The sequence below is a fragment of the Marmota monax genome, unplaced genomic scaffold, assembly GCF_021218885.2.
Source record: "Marmota monax isolate L192 unplaced genomic scaffold, Marmota_monax_Labrador192_F-V1.1 WCK01_AAM20220418_F8-fsc00029, whole genome shotgun sequence".
Classification (NCBI taxonomy): Eukaryota; Metazoa; Chordata; class Mammalia; order Rodentia; family Sciuridae; genus Marmota; species Marmota monax.
The window spans coordinates 2,990,021-3,001,453 of record NW_026693024.1 but is presented as its reverse complement, the minus strand read 5'-3'; the positions used below and the strand labels follow the sequence as shown (position 1 = coordinate 3,001,453).

Sequence of the window (11,433 nt, the reverse complement as noted above, 5' to 3'; positions counted from 1 at the left end):
CCATCCTGATGGAGCTAATTTACATTCCCATCAACGGCCTGTAAGAGAAACAGACACATCCATCCAGCTGAATCTCTCCTTCCTGTCAGGAAGGAGGCTCACACTTACAGGACTTTCCTCCCCTAAAATCCCAGCCTCTCATTCTGCCTTTCTTTCTAGAAGCAGGAAAGCCCAGAGTTCTAGGTTCTGTGTCCTTCCCCAGCCCCAGCCTCTTCCTGTTGATTTTGGATATACATTTTTTTCTTTCGGTTTCCCTGAGAATGCAGTGCACAACAGCTCCACTTGGCTTTTGGCCAGGTGCTGAAGCTTAAACAGGGTGGGTCACCAAGGCGAGGCCAGCGGCAGGAGGAGGGGATAGTGACCCATTCCTGAGTAGGCCCTATCCTGGCAGAGTCGCAGGTCACCCAGGACGCCTCCCCAGAAATTTCCTGCGGCCAAACAGGGCTGATTAAAGATCTCTGCGAGTGCTGAGTCTCCAGACTGAACCCGCCTGACCACAACATCAGGGTCCTGGTCCTGCGATTCGGAGGTCCTTATCCTGTGGCGCTGCAAGTAGAAGAGGCCTTGGTGCAGAAGGTGGCAGGTGAGGGTTTCTCTGCGCGGGGCGGGGTTTAGCAGGGGAACCTGATGCAACCAAGTTTTGGAAACCCGATCCCCCAGCTGGGAGGTGGGATCCTGGAACATGGAATGTGAGCAAAACAAGAGAATCCCAGAAGGCAGGAGCTGGTCCCAGAGCAGCTCAGGGCAATTCCAAGAAGACAAAGAAGCTGCACAGCCTCCTGGCTTCTCTGCTTGCCTCTTGCCTGCCCCTGGTTGGCTCAGGACCTCTCCATGGTGGGTGTTCATGCTCCAACACAGCTCCCTCCTACTGGCCCTATTTTCTCACCTCTCCTCTCTCCTCAGGGAGTCACAGCATGACTTCTGACTTACCTTTCACTGTGCTTTTAAAATCTCCAGTCTCCAATTCAAAATCCCAGCACCCTTTATTCATCTGAGATTCCGCCCTAATTGATGGAGTTCTTGCTGTTTCCTGAGCATACTTCCAGGTGCTTAGACTCAGGATACCAGCCACCTTTCCTGCAGGAGCAGCAGTCTTGTGGGTCCAAAAATAGAAGAGACAAAGAATTGCAATAAGGAGTGAAGAGTCAGGGTGGGGGAGTGGGGAGATCTAGACTAGGACATCAGAGGTCTCCTGGTGCTGAGCCTAGGAGGAGGAGGGAGTGATTTGAGCCTAGTGACAGGGATGGTGTAGGGAGTCTTTTAAGTTGTATATCACTGTTTTTCAAGGCTCAGAGGTGATGGGGGGATCAGGGAGGGTAGAGGTGGAGGCTATGAGAGGTGGGAGGCTGGAGCAGGGTATGGGGCCAGGCAGATGGGAAGCCATTTAGAAAAGGCATTTTTGAGCTTATCCCCAGGTCCACTGGAGATTTAAGGGAAGGTCATAGGATCAAGATAGTACTTCCTTCTCAGGATGCTATGTGTCTGTCCATCTGGGGTCCTGATGGGGGAGCCCAAGCTCTGAGGCTCCCCAGCCCACTTGAATTGCATTTTAGTGAGCAAGGGCTGATCACAATGGAGAGCCTAGGGGCAGGAAGGTCAGAGGCTCTGGAGAGGGGCCAGGTGGTCTGAACTAGGCACAGGGTCACAGGGGCTGGAGAAGTGGAGTAGGGTAGAAAGATTTGGGAGGGGTCTGAAGGCAGGCCTGGACCATAGGTTTGGGGAGACCTTGGAGAAATGGGAAGGAGTCAGGGAGGTTTCCCAAGGTTTAAGGCCATCCCCTGGTGAGGGAGGGCCTTACTGCATAGAGCTGCCCACTGGTGTTTTCACTCCTCCTCCTCTGGCTTCACACCTACCACCTCCCTGCTCTTGCTTTGACCTGTCACCTGCTGATCCCTGCATGCTTTTCTGCTCTTCCATGCCTTGCCAGTGTGCTGCTCTACAGAGACCTGCCCCTTCCTCACGTGCATAATCGACTTCCATAGCTGTGCTCACTAGAAAAGTGAAAGCCAAGCAGAGAGCACACACAGTGTCCTCAGCCCCATTACACTGTGTTTCTCTGTCTTCTTTGCCCCCAGACCCTGCATGGTGGATTCTGTTTCTGAAGCAAATGGCACCTTTGCCTGCCAGGTTTTGAAGATGCTGTGTCAAGACAGACCTTCACAAAATGTGTTTTTTTCTCCCCTGAGCATCTCCTCTGCCCTGGCCATGGTCCTCCTGGGGGCAAAGGGCAACACCAAGGTCCAGATGGCTCAGGTAAGCTCACCTGTCACCCTGGAAGAGGTACTGGTCTGCAAGGCTTGTCTCTTATCTCTCCTTGAGCTTTTCGAGAACTGTTGAGGAAGGAGGGGTGAGCCTGGACCATTTCAGGGAGAGGGGTGCAGGAAGGGAGAAAGGCGAGGAGTCTCCTCCAGTGACATTTTTTGAGGGATGGCAGGGGTAGTTTCCCCAGTTAATAATCTGGAGGAGACTCTCACAAGTTTGCCTTGCAATTTGTTTAGGAAATGACGATGAGAAGTTGGGGTATAGCTCAGCGGTAAAGCATGTGCCTAGCATGCCTGAGGTCCTGGGTTGCTAATATCTATTTTTTATTGGAGTAAAGGTTTGCAACTGTAATTAGTCATTGATGAGCAAGGTTAATAAGTTTTGCTTTGTTTCTCTACCAACCTGCCTTGCTGAGTGGGGGGATAAACAAAATATGCAAAGGAAGATTAACAGGTGTGTTCTTATTCACTTCTATAGACCATGGAGACCTGAGTAGCTATAATGAAACAGCATTCAGTGAACATCTAGAAATTATTACAAATCAGTCACTGTCTCTTAAGGTTTTTTTGTTGTTGTTATTTGGGAGGGCGGGGGAGACAGGTGCCTGAGAAAAAGCCTAAAAACTTGTGTCATTGTTGAGCTCTACCCCTGCTCACACCTTTATGATGCGAGTATTAGGCACTGATGATGCAGGGTGACTTTCTGTTTCCTGGAGGACCCTTTTCAGTAGTGTCTACTTGTTTTAATAATTTTGATGCTCTGATAAAGGAGTGAAGGTTCATGCATAGAGGAAGTTCTCTCTGCCTAAGTCTTGGGATTTTTTTTTCTAGGTTTTATGCCCACTGAGAGCCCCTTTCCAACAAAGTGTGAATTATGAATTCCCAAATGAAAGTGAAGAAACAAGAAGGGAGAGAAAGTTTGGTCAATGGGCATTAAGTTACAGTAGGTTAGGAGCAGGACGTTCTGGTGACTATAGAAAAGGATGATCTAGTACATATATTTCAAAAATAGAACTATTGCCTGTGACTTTATCAGATGTGACTTGGGAGATCTGCATACCTCCAGGGTTCAACTGGATGATAAGCACATGCTCATGACACTTTACTGCTGATAGATGGAAGGGAAACTGTAAGGCTGCAGAAATCTTCTTAAAGGTTATTTGTTTTCCTTCATGTTATAAGTGGTAAGACACCATTATTTTTTTTTTTAAAAAAAAAAAAAGCTTTTAAAAGGAAAGTAGAAAAACAATTAAAAGTCCCTAAGGACTCACTCTGCAGAGGCAGCTCTCTGAGAATGAGAGACATTTTCGTCCAGTCTCATGTCCACATTTTGTATTTAATTTTTATACTTTGATGACACACTATTTTTCTTTGCATAAATGTTCTTTCAATTAATGGGAGGATTCAGTGAGATAATTCATCTAAAGCAAATGTTCAACATGAGTTAGCTATTATTATCATAGTGATATCACAGTCTCAGGTGAAATTGCTTTTAGCTTTTAGTTTCCAATTGTGGTAAAATACACATATAAAATTTGCCATCTTAACACATTTACAGCCTATAATTCAATGGCATTTTGTTCTATTTTTGACATATTTTCTTCTTAATAATCTATAAACTTGATGAAATAAATTTAGTTGCTTTTTATCTTTTTCCATGTTATAGGACACTGTGTATGGCATGAGAAATATCGCTGTTGAATATTTTTAGAAAAAAAAAATCCCTCCAAAAATCATCTACAGCTTTCAAGAATCTTATCTTTTATTGTTTCTCCTTTGTATATCTGTATATTTAGATTCCTTGGGGGGGAGCACTTTTTAAAATTAAAATAACTATTTAACTGATACCCAGAAATATAAAGATTGTACATATTTACAGGGTAACTAGTATGTGATGTTTTAATTCAGATGTACATTGTGTAATGTTCAAATCAGGTAAACATATCTATCATTTCAATCATTTATCATTTCTTTGTGGTGAAAGCATACAATATCTTTTCTTGCAATTCTTTGAAATGTACCCTACATTATCATTCTCTGTAGTCACACCTACTGTGCAGCAGCCACCAGAATCTCTTGCTCCTATCTGTAATTCAGTGACCATTGAGCAACTTTTACCCCTGTCCACATCTCTGTACATTCACTTGGTAATTCATAATTTACACTTTGATGAAAATAATTTAGCTTTCATTTATTAACAATTCATCTGTATGCATTTCTGTGTAATCAGTTTTTCACTTATAACTTGCCTTCTAGGTACTTTTAAATTTTTTTTCTTGCAGTTGCTGATTTCTGTCTATTTTGTGTAGACATGTGTGCTTTCCTTCAAAGAACCAGTTCTTAGGCTCATTGACCATTTTCTGTTTTTCCCTAAAATCCTTAGTAATTTTTCTGTACCTTTTTTAACATCATGAGTTGGAAATTTTGCTATTTCATTATTTCCTTGGCAATATGATAACAATGCTGTTTTTACTTATGTTCTGGGAAATGTTATATTACCTTCTGGTAATATAACTTTTATTTTGATCATTTTCCAAATCATCTGTTACATAGTTAAAATAGTATTTCAAGAAATTCTTGAAATCATTTATTTAGAAAATGTTTGCAATAGTTACTTAATAGGTTAATTTCCATGATGTTGGTATTTTATTTGTAGTGTTATTCACATTTAGTTCCCTACACTGAGGTCATTGAATATAAACTGTGTATTTTCTGTATTTCAGAGTCAATTAAAACTTTTTTATGGCTTAATATGTGACACATTTTATGAAATATGAAGTATCATAAAATCTGTGTGTATATATAAATATATATATATATATATTTATATATATATACATATATATAATCTCTATAGCATACTATTTTAAGTATTCTGTTTTCTTCATATTTATTACCCTGCTCATTTTTATACTTTGATTTCCTTTTGAAGGTTATCTTTATGATTGCATTCCTGTCCAATTTTTTCATGGATTTTTAGTGTTTTGAACTACATGGTTTTTTTGGAACAATTATACAGGCAAGTTTTCCTCTATTTTTGATACATTTATAGTGTCCCTGGGATGCAAGACTTAAGAATAGTCCCTTATCTGAACCTCTTTTGCCCTTCCATTTTTTTTTCTATTGCTCATCTATAAACTATGCAGACAGCTCTGTGCAAGCAGAAGAGCCATATCTTTTACTTACCAGTTTCCTGGTCCCTCTATCCGCCTATCCCACCAGTGTCACATCTCAATTAGGAAATAATTCCTCACAAAGGATAATTTTATGCAGTATTTGAGGAAAAAAAAAATTGTTTGCAAATTCTAGTTAAGACTGAGATCAAAATTGATAGTTTTCTCTTGCTTTCCTTCACAGGCAATGTCTTTAAACACAGAAGAAGACATCCATAAGAACTTCCAGATGCTTCTCACCCAAGTGAACAAGCCTGGCTCAAAGTATTTGCTTACAACAGCCAACAGGCTCTTTGGAGAGAAGACCTGTGATTTCCTCTCAGTAAGCTGAGTCAGTAGAACTATAAAAGTCGTATTTAAAATACCTGGTGATATACAACCCAGAAGAGAGACCCTAGACACCAGGCAGGATGGCACACTTGGGAGGTTGAGGCAGAGGATGGGGAGTTAGAGACCAGCTTTGGCAACCTAGTGATACCCTTTTCTCAAAAACAAAATGGCTGGCACAGTGGCACATGTGCCAGAAGCTCAAGAGGCTAGGACTGGAGGATCATGAGTTCAAAGCCAGCCTCAGCAACATCAAAGAGCTAAGCAACTCAGTAAGACCCTGTCTCTAAATAAAATACAAAATTTGGCTGGCGATGTGACTCAGTGGTCGAGTGCACATGAGTTCAATCCCCGTACCGAAAAAGAAATGGAAAAAAGAAAAAGAAAACAATGCCATGGGACATAGCTGCTTGATAGAACATTTGCCTAGCATGCTTAAGGCCCTGGGCTCAATCCCCAGTGCTTCAAAACAAGCAAACAATGAAACAAAACCTAGGTAAGTTGAGAAACTTATAGTAAATTTTTTTTAAAGACCCCTGATTCTATAATCATACCTGTATTGTTTCAAATTATACCATATCTAAATTTTATTTTCTTTCATGTATATATCTCAGGTTATTCAGGGCTCAGGACATACTTCCTTACAAATTTAGTTATTTCAACATCTAGTAGCTTAAGATGTGATCATGTTTAAAAGATCTGTGTGCTCTTTTTAATTTTAAAAAAGCATATAGATGGCATTGAGAATGTTTTGAAGCTCACTGACATTTTATTTAGTAACATGGCCTCACTGAACACTTTTCTCTCCAAAGACATTTAAGGAGTCCTGTCTTCAGTTCTACCATGCGGAGCTGGAGCTGCTGTCCTTTGCTGAAGCTACAGAGGAGTCCAGGGAGCATATAAACACCTGGGTCTCAAAAGAGACAAAAGGTCAGAATTATGACTCATTCCCCTCTCCTCCCACCCCAGCTCTGCCCTCTCCTCCCCTAGGCTAACTGCCTCCTGACTGCTAATGTCACTGGTGTTGCAGGAGGTCAGAGCAAGGTTGCCTGGCTGAGCCTCATGGTGTGTGTGAACCTTAGTGGCTCTCGGAAAATCTGATCAATGCTCAGGTTTTCAAAACCAGAGGATTAATGCTATCAGTTCTCCTGGAAGCAGAGTGACTGATAAAAGTGTTAAAAAAAAAAAAAAAAAAAAAAAACTCTTAGGCCAGATTTCCCATGTAATATTTTACATTAGAACATACTGTCACTGTCCTGTAATGTTCACATGGCAGCTGACTGTCCTCTCTGGGAGAAGATCAGTGGCCAGCTCTTCTCCAAGTCATGCCCTTGGCCCTCCTCTTCCTGGGGTCAGTTTGGACTGCATTCCTCCCACTTTTACATGTGAACCTGACTTCTACTGCTTCTTTCCTATCTCTCACTTAAGTGCCCTTCATGAGACTTGAGAAGCCTCGACTTCATTAGTCAACCACAGAACCTGATGTTGAGCCACATGGCTGATTCATTGCACAGACTAAGAACACCCCCAAGATCAATGATGATGTTTTAATGTTTGAACCATTCAGACACTTGAACCACTAACAACATCAGTATTTCTGCTAACAAATGAAATGGTAAAAAATAGAGGTAGTTCTTTCCTCAATTTCTTCTTAGAATCTTTATTTCTTGTGCCCTCTTGAGGCAGCAAATTAGCAAGTAATATTCTTAGTTCCTTGGAAACATACCCTTTGATATCCAGGGTAAGAAGGAAGTAACTTCACCTACCCAAATCATTATCTGTTCCAGGGATACCAGGAGGATGCAATCATAATATCTCTTCCAATAGTTTCCAGAAACACCTCCTGTGTCCCTTGTGTGGACCCCATCCATTCTATCTGCCCTAGGAATGTTGCCAGGTAGCTGTATAATGTTAGAACTGGGCCTGACCACAGGGCCTTGGACCTGAACACTGCTCTTACCCACAGCAGGTAACGTCAGCTCCTACCCAGCCCCTCTCTCCTTTGCTGCTTGTCTTCTTCTCCAACCTGGTGTCAAGTTTCTGCTCTGTCCCAACCTGCTTTCTTCCAGTGACTTGGAAGTCTTTCGCCATCTTCAACTTGGTGGCTCTTCCAGTGTCTGTTGTCATCCAAACCACTCATAGCTAGAATTTTTAACTTTTGTACATAACCATCAGAACACCATATTTGAAACCCAATTGGATCTCCAAGACATCGTGTCATGCTTATTCACCACGGGTTCATAAAAAGCAACTGATTGTCTCTGCTTTAACTTGAAAGGAAAAATTCAAGTGTTGCTGCCTCCTAACTCGATTGATGAGCAGGCCAGGCTGGTTCTTGTCAATGCCATCTACTTCAAAGGAACATGGGACGAGCCATTTGACAAAACATGCACGCGTGAAATGCCCTTTAAAATAAAACAGGTAGGGAGAATCTTTAAAATATCATGCTAGTCTGGTGAAGAAATTGAATAGAAAATTTTAACTTCGTAAGATATAAATGGTTAAAAATAATTTCAAATTTATTATCTCTCTTAATGAATTTTACATTCACTAAATATTATATGAAAAAATAATACTTGCTGTGTGTGATTGTTTGCAACCTTTACAGGTCTTACTACTTCTGATAACTCTTATGCATGTATTGCTACTATTAATTCTGGAAACTATAGGTTTCTGTAAACCCAGGTGCTTAGATAATAATAAACAAAAAATAGGTGAGATATTTATATATATATGTGTGTGCGTGTGTGTATGTGTGTGTGTACACACACATGTCAAACATGGGACAGGTCAAACAAGGGAATGTGATTACACATTTTTTTATTTAAGATTTTTTTGATGTGTTTTGTTTTATGCTTTTTCATTGCTGGGAATCAACCCCAGGGCCTTGTGCTGCTCCTCTACCACTGAGCTACAACCCAGCCTTTTAATCAATTTTTTAAAATTAAAATAAGCTTTCCTTTGAGTTGTTGTTAATAATAACCTATCATTATTAATTCAACATTTGTTGCTTTCAATTATTAAAAATGAGTTGTAAAAGACTTAGTCAACTATGAGGTATAACTTCAATTAAAGCAGAAATAAAAATAGTTTACCAAACTCCCTAATCCCTTAAAATATAAATTTAATGCAATAGGAAGCTTGTATGCATTAACTCCTCCCCCTCTTTGAAAGGCATATTTTAGATAACTACTAATTTTTAGCAGTGCTGGATCACCATTCATTTAATAGTTTTCTTGCCCCTTTTTGTACTGTTTTAAATTCTGTGCTCATCTGTTCATCCCTCCCAGAAGGAGGAAATACCAGTGCAGATGATGTGTCAGGAAGCCTATTTTAACATCGGCTACGTGAATGAGGTGCAGACTCAGGTGTTGGAGCTGCCCTACGTTGGCAAGGAGCTGAGCATGATCATTCTGCTCCCAGACGATGGTGTGCTTCTCAGCTCGGTGAGTCAGGAGGGGCTGCAGTCCTTTGCACTCAGAATTTCTGAGGCAAGAATGGTTATGCTGTTTGCTCTTTTTCATGAAAGCTCCACCACCATTTCCGACCTTTGTGTTAGCCCTTCAAGTGAGTGATGCCTACAAACTCAGCCTGCAGAGCACAGTTTAGTTCAAGACTGGCTTCCACTTTACTCTATGTGAGGCCCTTCCAATGACATAACCCAACTCAGCCTCAGCTTTTTCATTGCTAGAATTGGAAAATGATGATGTGTGCCTGATAGTGGTATTGGGAGGACACAGTGCGGGCAGCTTCTGTAACAACTCAGCATGTTGCCTGACAAACAGTAAACTCTCTCCAGATGGGTTTCATCAGCATCACCATTGTCAGCATCATATTTAAATTCTAAGAACCTATGCTAGAGGTTGAGACAATGCTACACTTTGACCTAACAAACAGGATGGGGAGAATGGTGGCAGTTAGGGAGGTGTGAGGTCCAATGCTCAGAAGGCGGAACCAGAGACAGCCCCAAATGGCCCATCCCTGTCCTCCTTTCTTCCTTGTGGTATGATCCCTATAGAGAGAGTCAACCATCCTCTCAATGGTGGCAGTGGAAAGGGATGGCCTAAGGAGTCTGTAAGCAGAGCCACCCTATGGGCTCTTCCTTTGCCCAGCTCCCAACTGTGACAATGAATTTCCACAAACAGTGTCACATCCCACATTAGGCAGATGTCCTCTCCTAGAGGGGCTCACACTGAGAGCCCTTCCTTTTCCAGTCTGTTTTTCTTACCAGCGATGGTTCATTGTCTGCAAAACTAAGCCTCGTTTGAACCAACAAATACCACTAGATATGCCATCCACTGGGCGTGGACACTTGTCAGAATGAAACATCTACAGTGGATGGATAAGGAGGGGCAGCCACAGTCTTCCTGCAGGGAAGTCACATATGGGATAGCACGTGGGGTGGTGGACAAGTCAGAGCCCTCACAAGCTTCTGGGTAGCTGAAGAAGCCGCCCATCCTGTGTGGACAGTCAACATGGAATGTTCATGGAAATGTCTGTGTGGTCTGTAGATACACACTGAAGTCTGAATGTGAACCTGTGATTCTGGTCTTTCAGGTGGAAAACAACCTGACTTTTGAGAAATTCATAGCCTGGACCAAGCCAGCCTCTATGAAGAATATTGAAGTGGAAGTTTTCCTTCCGAGATTTAAACTGCAGGAGGATTATGACATGCAGTCTGTGCTTCAGCGTCTGGGAATGGTCGATGCCTTCCAACAGGGCCAGGCTGACTTCTCTGCCATGTCAACTGAGACAGAGCTGTGTCTGTCCAAGGTTGTGCACAAGAGTGTCGTGGAGGTGAATGAAGAAGGCACTGAGGCTGCAGCGGCCACAGGCATAGCGATTATGGGATGTTGTGCGGCCTGTTTACCAAGGTTCTGTGCTGACCACCCCTTCCTCTTCTTCATTAGGCATAACAAAACTAACACCCTTCTGTTCTGTGGCAGGTTCTCATCTCCCTAAGGGTTGTACTTCCTCTGTATGGAGAGTTTCCCTCTTTCACTGTCCCCAGATTCTCTCTATAGTTCCATAAGGATGGGCCAATACGTGAATCAATTACAAAATTGAGGGCAGGGTCCTAAACCTTCTGAACAACTTGCCGGCATGATCTCATAATGCACCACACCCACTGTCCCCATACTCCCCACTCATTTGTACCACGGACCAGGATCCTAGCAAATAATAGGCTGTCTTGATTTCCTGTTGTATTTAGGATGAAGGCAGTACAGATGCCATAGGATAGTTTACAAAGATTTCCTAGCTGTCCCCAAATGTATTTCCTACTCATTTCACACGCGGTGTTATGCTGTGCTCTCCTGGCACCTCACATCTTGCCACACACTTGTGTTAACCTGACTAGCTCAATAATAATAAATGCAGCTGAATACTGAAACCAGAATCTTGCAATGAAATTTGATTCACTAGTTCTATTGGCAGGTGGTGTCTGCACAAGCTGTTGGGTTCTGTAGCTGAGAAGTGTTGTGGCTCTTAATGGTGGGCATGGACACAGTATTGCAATAGACCTTAGCAGCTCACCTTCAATTTCTTCCTCTTTCTGGTTTCTTGTCTTGTGAAGTCAATGAATGAAATTCACACACCTGGATGAGGGAGTGTAAACGTAGAACTTATTGAAAAACAGGAACATTCTTTCACTGCAAGCAGGAACATGATAG

At 42.2% G+C, this 11,433-nt stretch overlaps 1 protein-coding gene across 2 annotated transcripts; it reads left to right on the top strand.

Moving 5' to 3' along the window:
- Positions 1 to 219: 219 nt before the first annotated feature.
- On the top strand, positions 220 to 11,153 carry LOC124098662 (serpin B9). 2 transcript variants are annotated; one of them, XM_046453564.2, is made up of 7 exons: positions 220 to 583; positions 2,076 to 2,253; positions 5,619 to 5,756; positions 6,574 to 6,691; positions 8,040 to 8,182; positions 9,052 to 9,207; positions 10,319 to 11,153. In XM_046453564.2, the coding sequence occupies exons 2-7, from the start codon at positions 2,083 to 2,085 to the stop codon at positions 10,721 to 10,723; spliced, it is 1,131 nt and encodes a 376-aa protein (XP_046309520.1). In that variant the 5' UTR covers positions 220 to 583; positions 2,076 to 2,082; the 3' UTR covers positions 10,724 to 11,153. The 2 variants fall into 2 exon arrangements, with proteins under 2 accessions (XP_046309520.1, XP_046309522.1); XM_046453566.2 differs by lacking the exon at positions 220 to 583 and adding an exon at positions 654 to 834.
- Positions 11,154 to 11,433: the final 280 nt, after the last annotated feature.

What these genes read in the sequence shown, in the direction of transcription:
- LOC124098662 (XM_046453564.2), top strand. Translation starts at nt 2,083, where the DNA reads ATGGTGGATTCTGTTTCTGAAGCAAATGGCACCTTTGCCTGCCAGGTT. An exon ending in CCAAGGTCCAGATGGCTCAG is followed by an intron (nt 2,254 to 5,618) that starts GTAAGCTCACCT and finishes TTTCCTTCACAG; the next exon opens with GCAATGTCTTTAAACACAGA. An exon ending in TGCCCTTTAAAATAAAACAG is followed by an intron (nt 8,183 to 9,051) that starts GTAGGGAGAATC and finishes CATCCCTCCCAG; the next exon opens with AAGGAGGAAATACCAGTGCA.